Here is a 26,060-nt window from a genome sequence, read left to right as displayed (position 1 = left end):
TCCTCTGTGTCTCTTGTTGCATCATCTTGCTGCTCCAGCTCTCCGTATTGACCGGCATTCCTGCGTGGAGTGGCATTCCCATCCTGGGCAGCTCTCCTGCGTGGGGCTGCATTCCCTCATGGGCTGGCGCTCTGCGTGGGCCGGCACTCCACATGGGCCTGCGTGCCTTCACCAGGAAGCCCTGGGCATCGAACCCTGGCCCTCCTATATGGTAGACAGGAGCCCAGTTGGTTGAACCACATCCGTTTCCCAGTCTTACAATAAATATTACATACTGGACTTTAATCTGGTGTTGAGTACAGTAAAATATGTTAATTTATTACCTTGTTTCTAATTTTTTTTTGGTGTTAAATTGGGAACTTTTAATTGGGAATTTCTATTTTTAGAAACAATACCACCAGTTGTATAGCTTTAGCTTTGAATTTATAAATGTTTCCATTACCTCTTTTTGTCACATTTTGCTTTCCCTCACACTTTTAAGAATTATTCCACAAGGCAAATTGGAATAAAACCTGTATAATGGATTATAGAGAGGATACCAATAACTGTGAAATATGATTTGGGATTTTTATATTCAGCCTTCAGTTAATTGATCTTAAGTAACTGAACTCTGAAATAAAGATTTTACTCCATAATCCAAACTTTTAAAAGTCCTTTCAAATTTAAAAACATTGATTGCTTCTGGAGTTGGGGGTGGGGAAACTACTGGGTTGCTGGGGTGGTGGGTTTTAAGAGTGAAGGGAGTGTTTTAAAACTTTCATATCTTTTTCAATTTTAAACATGGATCACCTGTTTTAAAAGTAATAACTTTTAAAGCCCTTTACAGTTTGCTCCCTTATGACTCAAGTGGCAGTGTGATTTCATTTAGATGTGAGATGAGCCATTGTATCTTCCCACATTAACTATGCCATCTGAAAGTGATTCTTATTGGTATGTTGTTCCAATTTCAATATATCTATTACTGATGTAGATGCAAACAACTTTTAGGGGCACTTTGAAAGTAAAACAAAACAAGTCACCTATAATTTCTCAGACAAGATGGTGACCCAAGCACCACACATTTATTTCTGCCTTCCCCTTCAAAAGTGTCATTGAAATAACAAAATGGAAACTTTGAGAAAAAGCTAATAAATCTGGGGGATGCTAGAAACCGGAAACACAGAGTAAAAATTTTATTTCTACAAGATAGAATAATAGACTTCATAGAACTTTCTATGATCAGTTATCATACTTGGGGGGAAAAAAATCACCTGAACTGTTGGTTAATGTCCCCTCCCTCCAACAGAACCCTGTCAAACCCTTACGCTGAAAGCTATAAAAATTGATCTTGGCTGCACTTTTCAGTTTCCTTTATTGGACTTCTCCTACTCATTCAATAGGATATTTATTTTGCTTAGGACCCCATAGCTTCAATTACCATCTATTTGGTAACAACTCAAATCTAGATCTCCATTTCAGACACTCCAGTTCCACCACTCATAAGTTTAACACCCCTGAAATCAAAGTTTTCCTTCATTTACTCCCTTTATCTTTTTCCTCTTCTATGCTATAGTTTTGCTGGTAATGCCTAATGGTATAAAGAAGTGTGACTTATCCCTACTTTTGTCATTCATAGATTAAAGGTGTTTCTGCCTGGCAGGATAAATTATTCTCAATGCTCCCTTTGAATAACAACCTTCTAGCTAACATTCCTTACCATTTTAGGTTGAATTTTCTTACCCGCCCCTGATTCCAAGAGATGGACACGACAGCCACACTTTACCTGAAGAATGGAAATATTTGCCCTTCCTTGCCTTACCAGATGGTGCTCATAACTACCAGGAAGGTATGTAAAAACACAGTGGAGCAATAAGTAGGTGTCATTAAAAAAAATTGCCAAGACATCTTAGATTCCAGTTACTTTGGTAAATGAAAGGCTTTTGGCCTATTGTGACTGTTTATGAAATATTTAAATGGTGGTTTGGAGATGGCTGGTCTTGCATTAGAGGACCTCCAGAGGAGTGCCAGGTTTTTATTGGTAATGATGGTGAACTTTGGCCACTCTTCTGCCAGGAGCCCTGGCTCAAGTTAAGTGACTAACCAGAACAGGACATCTGCTATTCATAGCATTTCCTTTATTTGTACTTGTGACTTCTCAGAGGCAAACTAAATGGCCTACCTGCACCAAATGAAGATTGGTCAGGGCTGTGGCTACAAACTAGGTTAGTACTCCAATGCCCACCCGGAGACAGATGGGATTGTTTCTTCCCCCCGAGTCACTGCCCTCACAGTGTTCAAAGAAAACAATCCTGTGAAGTTAGTCTCCTAACACCCTCCATGAGTACTTGCCTGAGTTAATGAAGGACTGTTCTTTATTGTGGTATGAGGGGCTATACTAAAGCAACATATTGAACTTGGGTTGTTTACCTGTTTTCCTAATATTTAGTAATGGTCTTACGAAATGAATTAAATGTTACCTTGCATTATAACATAAAATTTAGTGTTTTAACCTCACAAACCTTTTCCCCCCAATTTTTATTATGAAAGTTTTCAAAATACAGAGAAATTGAAAGCAAAGTATAAGTATCCTACAAATTTGCTTTCTTTGTGTTTGTGTCTGTGTGTGTGTGTAGTTTGTACTATTTGAAAGTGAGTTGCAAACATCATAACACTTCACCTCTGAATACTTCAGCATGAATCTCCTGAGTACAGTCATCGCCAGGATAACTTCCAATACTATTATCACAGCTAAAAGGTTTAGCAGTAATTCCACAATGCCATCCATTATCTGATCTATGTTCAGATTTCCCCAAGTGACCCAAGAATTTCTTGGAGTTATTCAAGTGTTTAGCTTTTATGATTCTCTACATTTAATCTGTAGTTGTTCTCTATAGATAAAATATTTCTGGGATAAGTGATTGTAGTCTGTTTGACCTGTTAAATTCAACCTCCTTGGTTTTGTTTTGTTTTTGTTTTGTGGTGAGTGTACATTGTAAGGTGAAGAGAAGAATTCTCTCAGAATCCTGTGATTATGATGCTGGAAGTTTTACATGTTACATTTTCACTTTTCTTTTAAAGACTCTACTATGATAACTTTAAATTTCATGATTTATTATAAGAGTAATTCACCTTGGTACTTACATTTTTCTGTGTATCTCTTAGATACTGTATTTTTTCACTTGCCACCCAGAAATGGAAATGGAGCCACAGTATACGGTATCTCTTGCTATCGACAAATTGAAGCCAAGGTATGATAGTTTTAGACTATGAGAAAACTCAAAAATCCTCTATTAGTGTTGGCCACTTAAAATATAAAACTTAAGAAATACAGTCATTATTTTTCATGTGGTGCCTGTGATACTGCTTTAAATTTTTATAAACATTTTGTAGCTGTTTTTCCAATATTGCCAAACTATTCACACAAATATTTTTATAAGTTGATGATAAGTGACTATAATTGTATGTGTATCATAAAATGTTGCATATTGCTTTTAGATACCTAAATTATCCAATTGTCTTCAAACTTCTGTATTTAAATTTCATGTTGTCCTTGAAATTTCTATTTCTAGTGTTTGGTATATAACTTAGAAAAATGGAAAGGGTAATGTATGTTGTATTTTTTTTTTAACATCCCTTTAAAAGTAGTGGAATATACTTACAGTGGCTTCCAACTACTCCTATATTATCTTAATTATTTATAACTGAGAGTTTGATAATTATCAAACTGTCTGCCAGCTTAATGCCTAACTTTCTATAATAGCTCTAATGCAAATAAACCAACATGGTTAACCTCACCTTTCATTTCCTTCTGAACTGTTTTTTTCTGGTGGAGATAATCTATGAGTAAAAATCTATCTTGTGGCAATAATCTATGAATAAAAATCTTTCTTCTCATGAGGTCTTTGATCCCCAAAAACTGTGGTTTTCAACCTCAGCTACACATTGAAATTACCTGGAGAGCTTTAAAAAAAATTGGGATGATTGGATTTTAATCCCAGAAATTCTGATTTAATGTTCTGGACCTCAGGGCATTTTTTAAAAAGCTCCCTAGGCGATTTTGTTATATCCAAAATTGAGAACCAATGGTCAAAAACAATGTTTTTATCCAGAATTTCCTGCAGATGTTTAAATACACACACACACACTCCTGACCTCTCCTTCAACTTACTATATTTGAATCTCTGAGAGTAGAGCCTGGGCAGTTAAAAGTTTAAAAAGCTTCCTCAGGTAAATAATTAACTTAGCAAATCTTTATTTTCCTTCTGACTTTTTATAATAAAAATTCCAAATTAAAAGAATTATAATGAACAACTGTATACATACCACCTAGATTCAACAGTTGTTAATTTGCTGTGTATGTATGAACCAACTGAAAGTAAACTGCAGATGTAAATTCCATCATACACACAGTAGTTAACTATTATGAAATAACCTGCAAGCACAGGACCTGAAACACTGGATAACCCAGTAAATGTAGAATGAATAAGTGAATCCAAAGTTGAATATAAAAGAAAATTGAGAATAAGAGCCTGGTAGCTTTCCACATTTGAGTCCTTCATATACGTTATCCTTACACATATAGTGACATGAACTGAGGTTCTGCTTTTCTTGGAAATTTGTTCCTTTTACTACCTCCTGTCCCATATAGGTCATGTAAGCATTAATAAAACTGTTTCTCCCAAGCTGTCTTACCCTTCATAGCTGTTTTAATGAACAACTGTTAGGCTCTGCAAAGCCTTTCAACAGCATTTCATACTATCTCCCCCACCCCTAAGGTCTGACCCACTCCAGAGTATATTAGGTTTGCCCATTTCTCCAAGTTTTTAGCTTCATCTGAGAACCAGAAGATAATCCAGAAATCATAGGAACCTAGTCCCTTAAAACAAAGATAGGGCCTAATGGATGAATCCAGTTAAGTTAGGTAGAAAAATTGAGAACAGTTCTACTCATGACTTACTGACCATTCATCAGTCATTTGAAGACGCTGAGACCCCTTGGTCCTCAGAACAAATTCAAGAGAGATGTCAGCTCTAAAATTGGTATAGGTAGCAATGTAGAGGCAGGTTCTTAACTGACACCCATGGATAGGCTTCAAGGTATCTATAACTTTTTCACCCAGTTTTGATTCTTTGTGAAAATATGTATATTCATTGCTCTGGAAAAAGGTCTATAGCTTTCATTGGACTCATAAAGAGCCTTGTGCTGCAAAGGGATTAGTAATGTATATCTAAGCAGAAAATTGATTTTTTTTTTAATGGGATATTTTATACCGTAACACCATTTTGGATTATTCCTTCACTGTGAATCAGGAAGCAGCCTAATTTTTGAGAGTTGTTTTTGTTTGTTTGTTTTTTTGTTTTTAGATTGTAGAGGAGCAAGAGTGCTTTGGAAGCTTTTGTTTTTTATTTTTGAGCCATAGAAAAATTGGAATAGGAACCCGAGTTATTCAAGCTTTTGGACGTAGTCTATAATTGGGTTTCCCTGAAGACTTAACAAAAGGATTTGCCACCAAAAACTAGATCTTCTGGAATCTAGGGGAAAGGAAATAAGACAGGGATTTCTTTGTCAGGAAAATGGAAATACACTGTGGTCTTTGGGCTTCTTAGGGTGATTGTGGTCATTGATTAGAGTGAGGAGATCACCTTTTTCTTTTTTTTTTTTTTAATTTCTCAGGCAGTGCACTAGAGGAGAAGCAGTTGCTCCTACTTCTCCCACAGTCTTACTTGAAGTTGAGCAAATAAAGATTTGTTTGTATTAACAGTGAACTGTAGAAATCTCACCTGATCATACTCAGAAACACATCTTCAGAGCTGGACTACAAATACTAGTCTTCTAGGATAGACTCCAAGCAGGACAGATCAAACAGCTTAACAAAGGTGCTGACCATTAATCCTTCCATCTCTGGAGAAACAAGCCTTTTAGGGTTTTTTGTTTGTTTAATTTTTATATTTTTAATTAGAGAAATTGTATGTTTACAGAAAAATAATACATAAAACATAAAGTTCCCATACACTGCCATATTATTAACACCTTGCATTAGTGTGATACATTTGTTACAATTGATGAAAGAACATTTTTATGATTATACTACTAACTGTGTAGTCCATGGTTTACGTTAAGGCCCACTGTGTTGTACAGTCCTATTTTGGTTTTGTTTTTAATTCTAGTACCATATATAATTTGCCATTTTACGGTTCACTGCTGTTATTACATTTACAATGTTGGGTTACCATCACCACCATCCATTACCAAAACGTTTCATCACCCAAAATAGAAACTGTACAATTTAACTATTAACCTCCCTCGCCTTCATTCCCTATCCCTATCCCAGATTCTGGTATCCTATATTCTAGTTTCTGACTATGAATTTTCATATTTTAATTGTTTTGTATCAGTGAGATAATACGATATTTGTCCTTTGTGTCTGGCTTATTTCACTCAACTAATGCCCTCAAGGTTCATTCATGTTTTGCATATATCAGACCTTCATTCCTTTTTGCAGTTAAATAATATCTCATTGTGTGTATATGCCATATTTTATTTATCCACTCATTGGTTGATGGATACTTGGTATAGCAGTTTGATATAGTTATGGATTCTGAAAATAGATATTGGATTATGTTTGTAAACTGGCCTGTACCTGGGCATGATTAAATTATGATTAGGGCTTTGATTGGGCCACGTCAGTAGTGTGTTGAATCCCTACCCCTTGGTGGGTGGGGACTCACAGATAAAAAGACATGGCAAAGGACAGACTTGGAGATTTTGATGTTGGAGTTTTGATTTGGAGTTTGATGCTGGAGTGTTGAGTTGGAGCTTCAGGAAGTGAGCACACAGAGGAAAGAGAAGCAAGCCCTGGGAAGAGAGGACCTGAGCAGGAGAAGAACACAGAGAATTAGAGGTGGCTCCTTAGACATGGCAGAACCCTGGGAGATGGAGCCATTCACCTGATAGTCTATAGCTGACCTTGTGGAGAGAGGCAAACCCTAGAGAGCCTCATAGTCTACAGCTGACCTTGTGGAGAAAACAGAGGACCTGAGCCCAGAGAGAAGCAAGACCTGGGAAGAGAGGAACCCAGGAAGCCTGAACCCTTGCAGATGTTGGCAGCCATCTTGCTCCAACACGTGGAAGTAGACTCTGGTGAGGGAAGTAACCTATGCCTTATGGCTGGTATCTGTAAGCTCCTATACCAAATAAATAACCTTTATAAAAGCCAACAAGCTTCTGGTATTTTCATCAGCACCCTTTGGCTGACTAAAACACTTTGGTTGCTTCCATATTTTGACAATTGTGAATAATGCCACTATGAACTTTGGTGAGCAAAAATCTTTATGAGTCTCTGCTTTCAATTTTTTGGATATATATCTAGAAGTGGGATTGCTTAGTCCTATGGTAACTCCATATTTAACTTTCTGAAGAACTGCCAAACAGCCTTCCACAGCAACTAAACTGTTTTTGTCCTCTCTTAAAGTTGCTTGATCACTATCTCTGAAAGGGTTGCTTATTTTAAAACAGAAGCAAGAGCTGTTGATTTAACATTGTGGGTGTGGTGACTTACACATGAAGTATTCGCCATCAGACTATAGTGATTATCTCTTCACTCTTATATTGTCAGTGCCTAGCGCATAGTGCCCAGACTGCTAATATTCATTCAACACATTTTCTAAGGTTCTCAGTAAGTACTTTTTGAATTTAAATAACTATATTCAAGGAATTTTTAAAATTAAAATGCCCTTTTTTGTGTGTTGAAAAATAGGAATTTTTAAATATTTCTGTGAAATAGTTCTAATAATGACTATTTGTTTATGACAGGCATTGAAAGTAAGACAAGCAGATATCACCAGAGAGACTGTTCAGAAAAGTGTCTGTGTTTTAAGCAAGCTGGTAAGCAACTAAGTAACTAGTTAATGTGTTAATCAAACATTTAAAGAAACTGGCAGATTTTTATTTGAGGATAAGGCATTATTAGAATAAGAAATTTATGAGGGAAGTGGACTTGGCCCAGTGGATAGGACATCCGTCTACCACATGGGAGGTCTGCGGTTCAAACCCCGGGCCTCCTTGACCCGTGTGGAGCTGGCCCATGTGCAGTGCTGATGCGCACAAGGAGTGCCCTGCCACACAGGGGTGTCCCCCACATAGGGGAGCCCCATGCGCAAGGAGTACGCCCCATAAGGAGAGCTGCCCAGCACGAAAAGAAAAGTGCAGCCTGCCTAAGAATGGCGCTGCACACATGGAGAGCTGACACAACAAGATGACGCAACAAAAAGAAACACAGATTCCCAAGCAGCTGACAACAACAGAAGCGGACAAAGGAGAAGACACAGCAAATAGACACAGAGAATAGACAACCGGGGCGGGGGGAGGGTGGGGGAGGAAGGGGAGAGAAATAAATAAATAAATAAATCTTTTAAAAAAAGAAGAAAAAAAATTTATGAAAGGAATATATTAAAATTAATCAGGGAAAATCAATAATTCATTATTTATGCTCTTGAGACTCCTCTATTTGCCTTTTAACAGTTTTACTTTCATTTATACCTCTACTCAAGACTAAGGAAGAGGAAGACGTAAAAGTTATTTTGGAAGGAGTTTTACAGTTGATCAAAAGGAGATATATAATATAATGTATTTTATTTATCCATTTTTGTTTTGTTTCCAAGACTATGGATATTACTAAACTTAAAGATTTCATGATTACCCCAATTTTATTAATATAGCTATTCATGTTCAAACTTGGTTAACTTAGTGATATAAATTGATATCTAAAAACTTTTGGTAAGACTTGGTATAATTCACTGCAGTGAAAAATTTTAGCCTTGCCTTTTTTTTGAGGTGTACCAGGGATTGTGCAAAGCAGAGCCTCAACTGCTGAGCCACATCTACTCTGCTAGCCCTCCTTTTTAAAAATTTAAAACATTTGAAGAAAAGAAATGACATAATGAAATTGTATTATAACACAGTACTTCAAAATTGTTTCTTCTACATACACATTGTTTAGATACAAATGTATAATTTTAACTATTTCATTTTTTAAGATTTATTTTCTTTATCTTTCCCCACCTGCTTGTTGTTTGCACTTGCTATGTCTGTTCATCTTCTTTGTTTCTTTTGGAGTCACTGGGAACTGAAACCCAGGATCTCTGATGTGGGAGGGAGGCACCTAATCACTGAAGCTACCTCCATTCCCTGCTTTATTATGTATCTTGTTATGGTTTTCCTCTTGTGTCTCTTGTTGCATCATCTTGTCATGTCAGCTTGCCATCCTGCTCCTCCTCTTTAGGAGGCACCAGGGACCTCTGCACCCTACTTCGTTGTATTTCTCATTATGTTTTTCCTCTTGTGTCTCTTACTGTGTCATCTTGTGTCAGCTTGCCATCTTCTTTAGGAGGCACCAGGACCACAGACCTCCCAAGTAGTAGGCAGGAGCCCAGTTACTTGAGACACATCTGCTTCCCTTAGCTTTATTTTTAAAAAGAAAATATATAACACATTGTTCTTCATAGCTTTTTCCATTATTTATGATGTTCCAGGTTTATTACTAATGGAATAATAACATTCTTATCAGTAACATCAGATGCCAAATTCTACATGTAAAATAGTTTCCCAAATCCCCTTTGTGGGAAAAAATCCAGATCTGTATCATACTAATTGTCTTAGATATATATGAATACTGTATGCAAACGTTACTGCAGGTAAGCTAAAGCAGAAGTTAACCTGGAACCCATGGAACTCCTGAAAGATCAAAGAAATCAATTGATTGGCTTCAGCAGGTCCATGATCTGCCTGACATATGTGATTTTTAACGTAGAATTTGGGTCAATAGTTTTCACTAGATTTTAGAGCAAAATTAAGATTTTAGCAAAATTAAGAACTACTGCCCTAAAGGTTGAATGCAAAAGTTTTCTGTGCAGTTACTTGCCACCTTGATGTTAAATGACTAATATGTATAACAAATGAAATTTTACCTGTCTGTGTGTTCTGTATCAAGGGTTACTCTGAGTACCATGATCAGGAAAAAAGCAAACAAAAAACACTGAAATTAATTAAAGAATGATTCTGGATGAGAGTCTTTTCCTTATCTTTTAGAATTTACCATATTTACTTAAAAATTCATATCTTCTACAAAAAAGTATAATATAGATTTTTTAAATTAAACATACTGAGTTTTTAAAATGTGAAGTCATGATAAGGATGTGTATCATCCTTATCACTCCTTATACAGGAGTATGTGTATATGTGATATTTTAAAATGGTATTCTTGGTCTTTTTTTCTTTGCTCAGCTTTCTATAATCAATTTGGCTGTCTTTTTGAAGCTGATTATTCCTACATTTAGTGCTTTTTTTTCCAGTCTAGTGATCCAAAAAGTGACTTTCACATTAGATTCTTTGTTCACAAAGAGCTAGTACCTACTTGAGGAGAAAAGTGAAGGGGTCATTTTGAGGGTTTATCATCATTGACTATCTAATTTAAAGCATTTCATTTTGTGAAAACGTTAATCCCAGCTTTCATAGAAAAATTATTTTCTGGAGAATCAGATATTTTGAAGAAATTAGAAAATTAACTCTTTTAAATCAGAATGATGCTATTTAGAATATTGGAACAAAGATCTAACATGACATCCTCCATACTTTAGAGAAGGAATATATTTCTGACAATCACAGTCTAAATTCAGAAACTGCGTTCTACAGTTTAGGACCTAACTTCATTGTTTAAGGCCTTATTTTAGTGTGAAGTAAAATTTAAAAATCTGTGTAGAGACATGCCACAAAATGATTTTATAATGTGTGTGAGTATGTGGAGAGAGAGAGGCATTAATAGAGAATTAATTCTTCTATATAAAATTTTATAAAGTATATACCCTGAGTAGAATTCAGTTTCTTTCCTGGGTAGCCTGTGTTCCTATATTTACATGCAAGAATGTAAAGGTTCCTCCTTTTGTTGAGAGGAGCCTCTCTTTCTCTTCTTTCCATCTGTCTCAACCACTTCTCTACCATAGTATGACAGTGCCTTATCAGCTTTTCTGTACGCTTCCTATTATTCAAGAGCAAGAAGTAGAGGCTTCGGGGTAGCATTCAATCTTCTGAAATTACTAGATTCAGTAGTGGATTCAGACTACTAGCTACTCCTACACATGTACTCTTCTATTCTAAATTTCTAAGCCAGGAAGATTAGTAATATATTTATATATGTGTGTGTGTATACATATATATGCATATATATAGTTATTATCACTTTGCAAAACAACCTTGGGAAAAAAATTGTTATATTTCATTAGCCTAGTTGCCAAACATATGTAGACTTCGTTTAATTGTTCCTTCTGAAGTTGTCCAGTTTCTTACATCCAAAGGCAGTTTAAATATGGTTTGCTTAGAATAAGTTAAGTTTTGTGAAATAGGATTTTTAAAAAAATATTTATTTTATTTATTTTTCTCCCCTTCCCCTCCACCCTTGTCTACTCTCTGTCCATTCGCTGTGTGTTCTTCTGTGTACGCTTGGATTCTTGTCAGTGACACCGGGAATCTATGTCTCTTTTTGTTGCATCATCTTGCTGCATCAGCTCTCTGTGTGTGCAGCGCTGCTCTTGGGCAGGCTCTGCTTTTTTTTATGTATGGGTTGGCTCTCCTTGCAGGGCGTGCTCCTTGTGCATGGGCTCCCCTACGTGGGGGACACCTCTGCGTAGTACAACACTCCTTATGTGTGTCAGCCAGCTCACCACATGGGTCAGGAGGCCTTGGATTTGAACCCCGAACCTCCCATATGGTAGACGGAAGCTCTATCAGTTGAGCCAAATCCACTTCCCAGGATTTATTTTTGGCGGCTTTTTCTAGCTAACAAAACACAACACACCTGGATAATAATTTAATACTGTGGGCCTTAATAGGATTTTAAAAATCAGAATATTTCTTCTAAGCAAGTAATTTTAAATATAGGGTAAGAATAGTCTCCTTGGGAAGCGGACTTGGCCCAGTGGTTAGGGCATCCGTCTACCACATGGGAGGTCCGCGGTTCAAGCCCCGGGCCTCCTTGACCCGTGTGGAGCTGGCCATGCGCAGTGCTAATGCGCACAAGGAGTGCCATGCCACGGAAGAATGTCCCCCGCGTAGGGGAGCCCCACATGCAAGGAGTGCGCCTGGAAAGGAGAACCACCTGCCTGCCCAAAATGGCACTGCACACACAAAGAGCTGACGCAGCAAGATGACACAGCAAAAAGAAACACAGGTTTCTGTGCCAATGACAACAACAGAAGCGGAGAAAGAACACACAGCAAATGGACAGACAACTGAGGGGGAGAAGGGGAGAGAAATAAAAATTAATCTTAAAAAAAAAAAAAAATAGTCTCCTAGAAAAAGAGTGATTATAAAGACACCAATAAGGGAAAATTGGTAGTTACTAATCTGGTTTCTGTACACCATTCCTAGAAGGGTAGCCTGAAAGATACACATCAGTGAATTACTTTTTTATTCCGGGCCAGATGATCAAAGCATAGGAGTATAAAATAAAGCAAATGCAACATGTTAAGAGACTTCCTGAACTTCCTCAAAGTTCAGTAATAATAATAATAGATATCATTTGTTAAGTACCTATGTATCAGGTTTTAATTTGAACCAGAAGCTTTTTGTAATATAATTATTTTAATTTTCATAATAACATTGAGATATAAGTATTATGGTTCTCTTCTTACAAGTAAAAATATCTCTCAGAGAATAACTTTCAATAGATATGTAACTAGCAATGATAAAATTGAGATGAAAATTGTTTTATCTGTCTCTAAAACAAACAAAGGGCATGGGGAAGCTTAGCTCACCCCAAAAGGCCTGGCTATATATATTGCCTTGTAGTCTCTCTCTATATATATAGGTGATTTTAATGCATAGGTGGTAATAATTATGTATTAAGAGGTTTATTAGTGGGCAGGGCATTCCAGAATTACTCATTTTAACTAGTTAAAGTATATGTAAATTGTTGGTCTGTACATTCCTAAAAAGGATATTGAAATCAGAAAACATCTGGGGAAAAAAAACATTAAAAATAAAGGGATTGAGGGAGTGGATGTGGCTCAAGCAGTTGCGTACCTGTTTCCTGTATGGGAGGTTCCTGGTGCCTACTTAAAAAAAAAAAAAAAAAGGGCAAAACAAATGAAAAAAGGAGCTGATGTGGCTCGGTGGTTGAGCGCTGGCTTCCCATATACGAGGTTCCAAGTTCAATCCCCATCCCCCCACCTCAAAAGAAAAAAAAGGGGAGATTGAGATTAGATTGGTAGAAGAGAGTTTCAGATGGGAGAAGTAAGAATTAAGGAATGACCTTGTTGAAATATACAAAAGAATATCATGCTAAAGGACACAGACTACTTGTTACTAAGTCTCCCAAGAGGACTAAATGGGAAATGAACTTAAATTTAATCGTGAATCTTCAACTAGAACTAAAAATGGGCTGCTGTACAGATAATTAAATGTAGTCACAACTTGGGAGAACACTTTGCAGAATTAGAATAGGTTTTAAATCTCATCATAATAATAGCTAATGCTAGAAGCTTTGTATGCACTCAATACCCTACTAAGTGCTTTTTACTTGTTATTTAATCCTTAAGACAACCACATAAGATAATTGTCTTTTAATATACCCATTTTCAGTTCAGAAAACAGGTGTAGATAGGTTGTTTCCAGAATTCATGCAGCTGTGATAGAGCCAGGCCTAGGATATCTGCACCCACACTCTTAACCGCTGTACTATAATGTCAGTATTTTTCACCTACAGTCAGAGACCTAGAACAGGTGACTTCACAGCTTTTAGCTGTGATGTAGAAATAACAGGGCACTCAAGTTGACCGTTAACTTTTTTCTCTCATTTCTCTTCAAATTAAAAAAGTTAACTTTTTTCTGGGTTTTTGTTTTGTTTTGCTTACCTATTATCAACCTAATGGTAATTTTCCATTTATTTCCTTTAAGCCTCTATATGGATTACTTCAAGCAAAACTTCAACTCATTACACATGCATATTTTGAAGAGAAGGATTTTTCCCAAATTTCTATTCTGAAGGTAATTTTATACTCTTTTTATATGTGTTTGGCTGAAGACAGATTCATTAATCAAGTAAATCCTGTCAGTATTATTGTGAAGGCTAATGCTTAAGCAAGGCATTCTGCTTTGAAAATGCATTTACATTAAAACATTGAAGAGTCAAGGGTCTGCCCAGGAAATACAGTTCATACTTATTAAATTTAACCAAGCTTATGGGAAGAGTGGGGTGAGGGGGATGGGGGGGTATATGAGGACCTCATATTTTTTAATGTAACATTAAAAATAAATTAATTTTAAAAAATATTTTTAAAAGATGACTTTATTATATTAATCCTAAAGTGATTAAAACAGACATAGTCTGACAAGAGCATGTTTATGGGAATAGTACAGTAAAATTTTGAAATGAAGATGTGTTGCTTGGATTAATCAGCTTTATTTGGAATTTATCTAGTTAAAAGTTCAGCTCAGAAGGTCATGCCTATAAAAATAAATTAGAAATGAAACCAGTGTCTTCACTTAAAATATAATAAAATGAATGCAAAACACCAAAAAAATAAATAAATTTAACCAAGCTCTTTTACTAGGAAATAATACCAAAAATGATTATAGCCAACATAAATGTTCCTCCTAATGGATAATAGCCCTATTGGTATGGTATTGCTTCTATAGATTTGCTTATCTTATTAATAAACTGCACAGTATGTTTCTATATCAAGCTCTTGTTCCCAGTTCCCATAACAAAACCAGAGACACCATGTGACTCTTGCATTGAAGATGGGTAGCGTGTTTTTCTCAAGGCTTCCATGAATATACAGAACATGGCTCTTTCCTGTATTCTGTTCTTGATCTAGTGAGAAAAGGATATTTAGGTGTTTTTCGAGAAGGTAGGAGTCCATACCACCATGTGAATGCAAGCTCTAAAATATAGATGGAAAGGAGTAGTCTAGGTAGCTTTTTACACTTCCTGCCCCCATCTCTTCTAATACTGCTCATGTCTGGAGTGGAAGGACTGAGTGCTAGAAACTGGTAACAGAGAGATGTTGATTGTTTCCAAATTTAAGGCCTGGCCAAAAAAAAAAACTGCCTCAATTTTAAGTAACCAGTGTTTTTTTTTTTCCTGAATACCATATTTCTAATTCAGTATCTAAAACAGGATTTCTTAACCAGGGGTTCCATGAGCTTGAATTGAAATTCAGAAAAAAACATTATCGTTATGGGGACGTGTTTGTGCAGGTGTGATATATTTATTAAATAATACCCTGTATAGTGTGGACTTAGTAAGGGGTCCATTGTTTTCACCTGTCTGGCAAAGGGGTCCATGGAACCAAAAAGGTTAAGAACCCCTGATCTAAGATATTATTAAGAATTTCTAAATTTAATCTATATTTATAGGAGCTTTATGAACATATGAATAGCTCCTTGGGAGGAACTTCATTAGAAGGATCCCAAGTATACCTTGGTAAGTGACTTTTTTATACCTTTCTGACACCCTAATTTCCCTTTGCTTTGCAAAGTGAGTTGCATATAAAACTTCATTATCAGAATTGCATGTATATATGGGGTCTAAAGTCAGTGTTTGCTGTTTTTGCCACTAAAAACTTTGAAACATACGTTTTGCACCTTGATTAAACTCAAGCTATTGAAGACTTTTCCTAAAATATCTTTTTAGCTAGGGTTCATATTGACAAATGTTACCATAACATACTTGTACTATTTGTAACAATATTTGCAACTAATATTGTACAAAGTGAATTTCTGCTTTTTAGAATAGTAATAGAAGTTTCTTGTTTTCCTTATATTAATGCTGACCAGCTAAATTCTCTGTCAGAACAGTGGGAAAGCAGGAGAGATCTGCTTGCCTCTCCTCTGTTCTAAGATTTTTCAGGTTGGGAAATTTCTGGAATTTATATTATCCTCCCAATCCAGAATATCCATTAGGTGTCCTAGGTACTCAATGGGCATGCATGAAATATCCATCTCATGATATATATAAAAAAAGTAGTTTTAATCACATATGACTTATACTTACTCAATTCCTACTCAATTTCTATTTCAGCATGAAGCAGCCCAATTGTGGTAATTTACTACTGTAGTCTTGTGTATAATGTAAGTTAGTTACAAAACTCCTCTTCTGAGAATACTTTTTTTCTCTTGTCTTATGATGTTTGAGTCAGAGCTAATTAGGGAAGAATGTGATTCAGAAATAATGTTATAGAATATGGAGCACAGTGACTGAAAAACCAGATTTCAATGATTGCCTCTCCCCCCGCCACCATAGTATAGTGTAAGCTCTACAGTTTCTCATTGTATAATTTGTAATATGTTTGTGGAATGGGAGGGAAGATGTTAGATCTGCACTGTCAAAAACAGTAGCCACTATCCAGCTGCATGTGACTATTTACATTTAAATTGAAATGAATAAAAATTCACTTTCAGTTGCGTTTGCCTTATTTCAAGTGGACAGTGTGGATATGGAACATTTCCATCATTACAGAAAGTTCTATTTGACAGCACTGTTAGAATGTTCAGTAATTTGACAAATTCTGAACATATTTACTTTTAATCAAATATTACATAAATATTTGGATATTCCTCCCTTTTATTTTTACCTTCCTTTCCTTTAAAGGGTAAAAAAACTTCCTTCAAATAAAACAGATCATATTCACAGATTAGTTGTTTTTCTTAACATTATAGGTCTGTCTCCTCGAGATCTTGTCCTTCATTTTCGACACAAGGTATGATACTTTCATTTATGGTGTGCTAAAGTGAGAGATACTGTTCTTGTTGGATTCATTTAACTGGGCACATTCCATGTGCATTCTGGTCAAATGCAGATTATGGCATAACTATGTTTTAGTTCTTCTGAGACAGTGCTCAGTCTCATTACTATACAAAGCTGAAAGTATTGATGATACTGCTTATATTATGGCAATTTCCAAAACTATACTCTTGTTTATTTCTTTGCAGGTAGGAAAGTTTTTTCCATTGTCTTTATCATTTCAGATATGAGATTAGAGTAGATAGAAACATGTTTTAATGTTGCAGGATATTTTATATGTTGACCTGAGAGTGGAACATTTTCCAATAAAGTATCTTTACATATGCCTTCTGATCTTTATTAAAAATGCATATGTTGACTAGTATATACACACATTGATCATTCTTTTAACAAACATTTATTGAGGACTTGATATGTGAGCATACTTGACATCCCATTGCTACCTTATAAGAAGCTTGCGGGGGAAGCGGATTTAGTTCAATGGATAGAGGGTCCACCTACCACAAGGGAGGTCCAGGGTTCAAACCCAGGGCCTCCTTGACCCGTGTGGAGCTGGCCCATGCGCAGTGCTGATGTCCGCAAGGAGTGCCCTGCCACGCAGGGGTGTCCCCCGTGTAGTGGAACCCTACACTCAAGGAGTGTGCCCCGTAAGGAGAGCCACCCAGTGCGAAAAAGTGCAGCCTGCCCAGGAGAGGCACCACACACACGGAGAGCTGACACAGTAAGATGACACAACAAAAAGAGACACAGATTCCTGGTGCCGCTGACAAGAATATAATCAGACACAGAAGAACACACAGCGAATAGACACAGAGAGCAGACAACTGGCGGGGGGAGGGGAGAGAAATAAATTTTTAAAATCTTAAAAAAAAAAAAAGCTTGCAAATAAAAGCAAGATGACACCACTCCTTCCAAAAAACACAATTATAGGAAGCAAGTTAAGTGCTTCTCATATTTGTTAGATGACAGAGTTAATATTTGATTTCTCAGTGTAAATTCATACTTTCAATGTATTTTAATACATTATAATTATTTAGTAGTATTTAATGATACATGTTTGAGATGGGAAATATTGTATTTAAGAAAGGGAGAAGGCAAATGAATAAGTGTTGGGTTTTTTATATTAATAAAACATTTTATTTTTTTCTTTCTGCAGGTCTTAATCCTATTTAAACTGATTCTTCTTGAGAAAAAGGTGAGATTTGAAGAGATGAAAGGAAGGAGGGAATATTTTAACGTTTATTGACGTTTAACTATTACCCAAGATTGAAACTAATGATTAAATCTAAATTGACATTTTTTGCCTATCAGATTATGGTGAGTCGAAACACATACTCTTGTTCACTGCCATGTAAGTATAAATTTGTAGTTTTTCTGGAGGCAGTTTGGCAGTATATGCAATTGTCAAGATGATTTTGACAGCAGGAACAATAAACCCAACGTAAACTGAATAAAATAAGGAAATGTATTAGCTCACCTCAGACTTTGGGGTTGGTTGATTCAATGGTTCAGTGGTATAATTAAGTACATAGGTTTTTTTCCCATCTCTTTGCATTTACGGTACACAATGCTAACTTTATCCTAAGGCTGGTTTTCTTTGTAGTATAGGAAAGCTGCCAGAAGTAATTGGGCTGCATGCTTCTTCCTCAGTCATATCTGGTGGCACAGATAGTACCTTTCTCCCAAACCATTTAATAAGAAGTCTTCTCTTCAGTTAGTTTAGGACTGTTAGGCCATGTGCCCACTCCTGAACCAATGATTGTTGCCAAAGAAATGCTAGCACTGATTGGCTTAAACTTGGGTTCCAAAACCAGTCTCTAGTTTATGGGATTGTCATGATTGGTTTAGACCAGCTGTCTACAAACTAGGCCCAAGAGCTAAATCTAGCCCACCACCTAGTTCTATAAATAACATTTTATGGGATCACAGTTACACCCATTAGTTTATGTATTGTCTAAGGCTGATTTCACACTATAATGGCAGAGTTGAGTAGTTGTGACAAAGACCCTAAGGACTGCAAAGCTAAAAGTATTTACTATTTACTGTATTTACTGTGCTGACCTCTGGTTTGGACTAATTAGGACCCATCACTAGATCTGGGGTCAATTTTATGTACCATAGTGGAGTAGAGGTGAAATGGACTGGAGATTCAACCACTCATAAAGTCCTCTAAGTTCATTACTTTAAAAATATTTATCCTTTGACTCAGTAATTTTCCTCTTAGTGATTTCTTTTCTAGAATTAATCTGAGTTGGACACCAAGGTCAACTGAAGAGAGATCATCTTGTCATCAGTTTTTATAATTAGGAATTGTTAGTAAATAGCTAAGTTGATTCTTTTTTCTTTTTTTCTTTTTTTTTTTAAGATTTATTTATTTAGCCCTACCCCCTCATTGTTTTCACTTGGTGTATCTGTTCATCTTCCTTTTTGTTTCTTTAGGAGGCACCAGGGACTGAACCCGGGATCTCTGATGTGGGAGGGAAGTGCCTAATCATTTAAGCCACCTCCATTCCATGCTTTTGTTGCGTCTCTCATGGTTTTCTTCTTGTGTCTCTTGTTGCATCAGTTTGCCGCATCTGCCTTTCATGTCAGCTCACTGAGCTGTCTTGCTTGTCTTCTTCAGGAGGCACCAGGAACCTCTGCTGTATGCTTTGTTGTGTCTCTCATTATGTTTTTCCTCTTGTGTCTCTTGTTGCATCGTCTTGTTGTGTCAGCTTATTGTGTATGCCCATCATGCCAACTCACTGTTGTCTTCTTTAGGAGGCACTGGGAACCGAACCTCAGACCTCCCATGTGGTAGACTGGAGCGCAATCACTTGAGCCACATTTGCTTCCCAAGTTGATTTATTTTTGTATGTTGCATATAATTCCAGCCACTAAAAATGATTCCTGAGAATTTTTTTGTTGATGTTAAGATGTTTCAAGGCATGTGAAGGGGGGGAAATGGTTCATATCAAGCCTGTGATCCATTTTATAAATTAAATAATTAATTAAATATTCTTTGAAAAGAGACAAGGAAGAAAGACATCAACATAATTTGGTGAGAGTATAGGTGATTTTTTTTTTTGAGGCACTGGGCCAGGGATTGAATCTGGGACCTTGTATATGGAAAACCAGTGCTCAGCCACTGAGCCACACTGGCTCCCCTGAGTTGGTTTTTTTTTGTTTTTTTTTTTCCATTTGTTTCCTTGTTGTTGGTTTTTTTTTGTTTGTTTTTAGGAGGCACTGGGAACTGAACCCAGGACCTCCCATTTGGGAAGCAGGCACTCAACAATTTGAGCTGCATCTGCTCCCCTAGAGGTGATATTTTTAAAAATAATATACTTTTTGGGAAGCGGCTGTGGCTCAATCAACTGGGCTCCTATTTACCACATGGGAGACCCTGGGTTCACTTCCCAGGACCTCCTTGTGAAGGCAAGCTGGCCCACGCTCATGGAGAGCTGATGGCCAGTGCCCATGGAAAACTGGCACAGCAAGATGACACAGCAAAGGGAGACAAGCCGACACAGAAGAACATGCAGCGAATGGACACAGAGCAGACAGCAAGCAAGCCACAAGTGGGGGGAGTAAATAAATTTAAAATATAGTAATAATAGTATACTTTTTCTTAGTCTGGTTTTCTGCAATGACAGTTTTCCTTTGAACAGAAAAAATATAAATTTTAAAAATTTTAGTAATGCAACATATACCTTTTTAAAAAGATTTATTTCTTTCTCCCAACCCCCTTGTTGTTTGCTCTTGGTGTGTCTGTTCATTTTCCTTATTTCTTTAGGAGGCATCAGGAACCAAACCCAGGACCTCTGATGTAGGAGGAAGGCACCTAATTGCTTGAGCCACCTCCGCTCCCTGCTTTACTGTGTCACTCAGTTTTTCTTCTTGTGTCAGCTCACTGCACCTGCCTGTTGCACTAGCTTGCTGTCATCTTTAGGAGGCACCAGGAGCCGAACCAGGGACCTCCCATGTGGTAGGCAGGTGTCCAATCACTTGATCCATATCCGCTTCCCAACATGTACTTTTTTTTTTAAGACTATTTATTTCTCTTCCGTTCCACCTCCCCCCCCCCATTGTCTGTTCTCTGTGTCCACTTGCTGTGTGTTCTTTTGTGTCCACTTGCACCCTTGGCAGAACTGGGGAACTCCAACTCTTTTTGTTGCGTCATCTTGACGCGTCAGCTCCCTCTGTGTGCAGCGCCACTCCTGGGCGGGCTGCACTTTTTTCACATGAGGTGGCTCTCCTTGCAGGGTGCACTCCTTATGCATGGGTGTGCCCCTGCATGGCATGGCGCTCCTTGTGCATGGCAACTCTGTGTGTGGGTCAGCTCTCCACATGGGTCAGAAGACCCTGGACCTTCCATATGGCAGGTGGATGCTCTTATCAGTTGAGCCAGGTCCGCTTCCCTCAACATATACTTTTTGATTGCAACCCATAATAAAAATATTTACCTTGTAACCTAGAGCATACCTTGTAACCTGGAGTACTTGTATCTGAAACAAAGTTTTGCAAAATTATACTTAGTCTAACAACATGTAGTGGTATTTATGATCCAGTGAACTTTAATGTGGCATATCAGAGGTATACGGTTATATTGATTTGATAAAATAAGGACTCAGTGTAATGGCTGACCAAAGCAGATGTATTGTTATTGTTATTATATTGTGTTAACTGAATAACTTGTAACATTGATATAAAAATTAATTCTTTAATTAAAAAAAAAGACTCCCTTTAATATAACACTTGGTTTCTCTGTACCTACAGACCCCTCCTTAAATAAGACGTGTGAGGAGAGCACAGATGATTATAAGTGGTTCTCCTTCATAGAGCATTGAGTGTCCCAGGGTGTGGGTAGGTAGGCCTTTGCACATGACCAGCCAGGGTAAACTAGAAAGAATAAGGCAACCATGATTCATCAGTTAGTCATTTTTTTCTTTTACCACTACAATTTATACCAAGAGGTGGCATAATTTGATGTGCATACATTTAATTAAATATGGAATATATCACATTAACTTATAGAACTGATTTTATTTGTATATGTTTGCTTTAAAATTTATACCTTGATCTTGGGTCTTTCTGAATTTGTTAGAGCTTCTATTTATTCTAAATCACAGAAGAGATAATAAAGTCCTATGTGATTTCTCTTATAATATGACTTCTGGTTTTTTTTTAAGTCACCAAAGCAAATTTTTGTTTGCTTTTTAACTCATTTAATATTAGCTACTGTTAGTATAATATGTGACTAAATCCTGGTTCTAACTTAATTTTTTTCTCAAATTTTATTTTGAAAAGTATACAGGAAATTTGATAGTATATGGTAATGACCATCTTCACACCCTTCATCTGTATTCACCAGTTGTTAACATTTCATCACTTTTGCATTATTTTGCTTTATATATATTGATCTTTCCCCTGAATCGTCATAATTTGAAAGTAACTTGAAGATATCATAATATTTTGCCCCTAAATATTTTAGGGTGTGTTTCTTAAGAATAGAGATATATTCCTATATAACCAAAATATAATTTTCACATTTAAGAAATTTAACATTGACACAATAAATGGTACTAATGTACAGTCCATTCATAATAGTGTCCTTTATAAGATGGTTGTTATTTTTAATTTGGGATCCAGTCAAGACTCATGCATTGTGTTTTGGGTCTCTCTAGTCTCTTTTCATCTATTTTCACAGTTCTTCCACCTCTCTAAATCATGTTGTTTTCCCTCCTTTTTCCTTTTTTTTTTTCTTTTGTCTTTGTTTTTTGTTTTGTTTTTCATGTCATTGGGTTTTTGTTTGTTTGCTTATTAAATCCAGGCTGTGTTATAGGATGTCCCATAATTTGGATTTATCTCTTTATTTTCTTCTGGCTAGTATCACATTAAACTTTCTTGGTAAGAATACTATACAGATGGTATTGTGTCCTTCTCAGGGAATCAGATCAGGAGACCCATAACTGTTTTGTACTATTACTGGTGATGTTAAGTTTGATTATTTGTGTAAAGTGTTGTTTGCCAGATATCTTTCCCTTTACAATTTATAGGTAATCTGTGAGGTGATAAATTTGAGGCTCTGTGAATATCCTGTTCCCCAACATCTTTCACAGTAATTTTACTACCCATTGGTAATTTTTACCAGAGTCAGTTGTTTATTGTTATGGTTGATGTTAAATGGTGGTCTTCTCATTTTTCCTTTCTTTTATATTTACCACTCTTCTGTAAAGAAGAGTTTCTCCTCTTTTTTCTTTTTCTTTCTTTTTTTTTTTTTTTTGGTTATCATTATGGACTAATGGGTTTTCTAATTTAATGTTGATCAACTTCATTTCAGGTTCTCTTTTATATTTCTCCAGTGAATAAATTAGTGGGTGCACTGATGACTGTGTTGTCCCTTTTTCCAGGTAAGAGAGTAGCAGTATTTACTCTTTCTTTTGTTTAGAACTGTAACTTAAACTATCAATGATAAAAGTTTTCAAGGATAACCTCATTAGGGTTAAAATTTCCATTTTAATATGACATTTTCCTTCTGATTATAGTTTTTTCTGGGTTTTTCTTTTTTTTTTCCTTGAATTTTAAAATGTGATAGCTTATTAAATTTTATATGGTAGAGTTCAGCTAATATAAAACAAAATATACAGCTCTTTCTCCTGTGCATATTATTATAAGCCAAACCATTCTCTAATATTGTATGTTTTAGGCATGATTGAACATGGTCTCAGTGACTGTTCCCAGTATAGACCCCGAAAAAGTATGTCTGAAGATGCTGGGCTTCAGGAAAGCAATCCCCCTGCGTATGATTTTGCTTCTGTGTCTGCCCCTGACATTTCAAGTACCAACTTGGGAACAGTCAGGAAAATCATGACAGAAAACCATGGAGGAGATGCTGTCATCAAGACTGAAGAACCGTTGTTCCCAGTAGAAAATGACAAGAGCAAAGGACAGGAACCCAATGATAACAACCAATATTTAAAACCTCCTTCCCGCCCCTCTCCAGAGTCTTCAGAAAGTGACTGGGAGACCTTGGATCCTAGTGTCTTAGAGGACCCCAACCTGAAAGAAAGGGAAGAAGTGGGGTCAGAACAGACAAATTTATTTCCAAAGGACTCTGTGCCCTCAGACAGTCCTCCAATTACTGTACAACCTCAAGCTAATACAGGACAGGTGGTCCTGATACCCGGGCTAATTTCAGGTTTGGAAGAGGACCAGTATGGCATGCCCCTGGCCATCTTCACAAAGGTAAATTTTAATGTCCTTTGAGTCCCTTAAAGAATGTGACAGTCCTTTTAGAAAAGAAGTTAAATTTTAGTGTTGAACACTGTATTCCTTTGCTAGGGTTGCTGTGACAGAGGACTCACAAATTGGCTGGCTTAAAATAGACATTTATTCTCTTAGTTCTGGTGGCTGGAAGGCTGAAAAGTCAGGGGGTCAGCAAGGCTCTTCTCCCTCTGAAATTTGAAGGAGAGAATCCCTAAGGTCACATTCTGAAGTACTGGGGGTTAGGACTTGAACTTATGTTTTGTGGGGGGACACAATTCAACCCATAACAAATGCGTTTTCCTATCAGAAAAACTTCCTTGCAAACTAAATCACAATACCAAGATGTGCTGTGGTATCTGTGACTATAGGGTAAGGCTATAAAGAATTAATTCAGAAGTTTTCAGTTGGAAACAGCTTTGAAACTTAGTAGATATGAGATGAATAGTCACTGTATTGGGTCTGTTTTTTAATTATTCAGTCTTTTCTTGGGGCAAGTTCTTGATTTTACTTAATGAACAGAATTCCAAAAGCTACAATTTTAAAAGAAAAAAAATTTCTTAGATGTCTAATTTAAATATTAATAAACCTCATTTAGATATAATTTAGTGGAGAAGCAGACTTGGCTCAATGGATAGGACATCCGCCTACCACATGGGAGGTCCATGGTTCATACCCCGGGCCTCCTTGACCCGTGTGGAACTGGCCCACGTGCAGTGCTGATGCAAACAAGGAGTGCCGTGCCACGCAGGGGTGTCACCTGCATAGGGGAGCCCCACACGCAAGGAGGGTGCCCCATAAGGAGAGCCGCCCAGCGTGAAAGAAAGTGCAGCCTGCCCAAGAATGGTGCTGCACACATGGAGAGCTGATACAACAAGATGACGCAACAAAAAGAAACACATTCCTAGTGCCGCTGATAAGGATAGAAGCAGTCACAGAAGAACACACAGCAAATGGACATAGAGAGCAGACAACTGGAGGAGCAAGGGGGAAGGGGAAAGAAATAAATAAGAAATTTAAAAAAAAAATGATGGAATAGAAAGATCAGTATTAAAAAAAAAGAAAAAGATATAATTTAGTGGTTTGACTATTGTTTCCTAAACCCCTTTTTAATCTTTTATAAAAAATCATTGTATCTATTTTTTTAACAACTTAAATACATCATCATAAATCAAATCGAATCTTTGATTCAGAATTTTGTGTCTGGGTGTGTCATTTCTTAATGTATATACATTTCCTAACAAAAGGTAGTGAAATAGACTAAAATTACACTGATGCCAAGACACATTCTGGATGCAACACTGTTTGGATTTTTTGCTTTTGTTTTTTATCCTGAATAATACTTATTTAATTGCCATTGTGGATCATTTTTCAAAATGAACTCAAAAAAAGGAATTGTATTTCATTCTTTCATGAGCTTATTGTTCTCCTGTGTGTCAGGCACCATACCAGATTCTAAATTCTTGTCCATCCATGATCTTGTAGTCTACCAAGAAAGACAGACATGTCTCTCCCAATAACTAAAGTATTAAATTTCCCTAAATTTTCCCTAAATACCATCTGTCTATTATGCATGAAGTAAAACTTTATTTGGGAAAAAAAAGTAGGTAGCATTGGCTTGACTATTGTTTTTTCTTCATTTACTATACTTGGAAAAATTCTTTCTGCGTTTATCCAACTTTGCAAATAAGTACTCTCCCAGAGCCTTCATTATTGGGTGGATAACAGAGAATGCTATCTTTTCTCATTTTGTGGCCTGTTGAGATTCTGAAATTATCCTAACTGGTTTTGCAGTTGAACTAATGCAGTTTATTATACTGGGAAGCTGAAGAGAACACTTACCTATCAACTATTGGGTGCAGTCAGTTTCCACAAATTGTAGGTTTTCTGAACTTAAGTGTCATAACTGCCTGTATCTTTTGGAGCCCTTATTTTGCTGTTTGTCTACCCACCATCTAAATTTTATCATTGGGGGAGATAAACTGAGGGAGGCTTTGTTTTTAGTTTTTGATAAGGTTGCTGAATTAAGCAAAGCAATGTA

At 36.6% G+C, this 26,060-nt stretch overlaps 1 protein-coding gene across 1 annotated transcript in view; it reads left to right on the top strand.

The window, feature by feature from the left end:
- Positions 1-26,060, top strand: part of AVL9 (AVL9 cell migration associated) — a 72,264-nt gene that overhangs the window by 25,969 nt on the left and 20,235 nt on the right. The window contains exons 2-10 of the mRNA XM_004463298.3: positions 1,705-1,825; positions 3,142-3,227; positions 7,792-7,863; positions 13,927-14,016; positions 15,391-15,457; positions 16,693-16,733; positions 17,934-17,972; positions 23,097-23,166; positions 23,463-24,001. Coding sequence (XP_004463355.1) covers positions 1,705-1,825; positions 3,142-3,227; positions 7,792-7,863; positions 13,927-14,016; positions 15,391-15,457; positions 16,693-16,733; positions 17,934-17,972; positions 23,097-23,166; positions 23,463-24,001 — 1,125 coding nt within the window. The remainder of the gene's footprint in view (positions 1-1,704; positions 1,826-3,141; positions 3,228-7,791; positions 7,864-13,926; positions 14,017-15,390; positions 15,458-16,692; positions 16,734-17,933; positions 17,973-23,096; positions 23,167-23,462; positions 24,002-26,060) is intronic.

This window comes from Dasypus novemcinctus, chromosome 5 (assembly GCF_030445035.2).
Source record: "Dasypus novemcinctus isolate mDasNov1 chromosome 5, mDasNov1.1.hap2, whole genome shotgun sequence".
Taxonomy (NCBI): domain Eukaryota; kingdom Metazoa; phylum Chordata; class Mammalia; order Cingulata; family Dasypodidae; genus Dasypus; species Dasypus novemcinctus.
The sequence above is the reverse complement of the archived record's forward strand: the minus strand, read 5'-3'. Positions and strand labels throughout refer to the sequence as shown.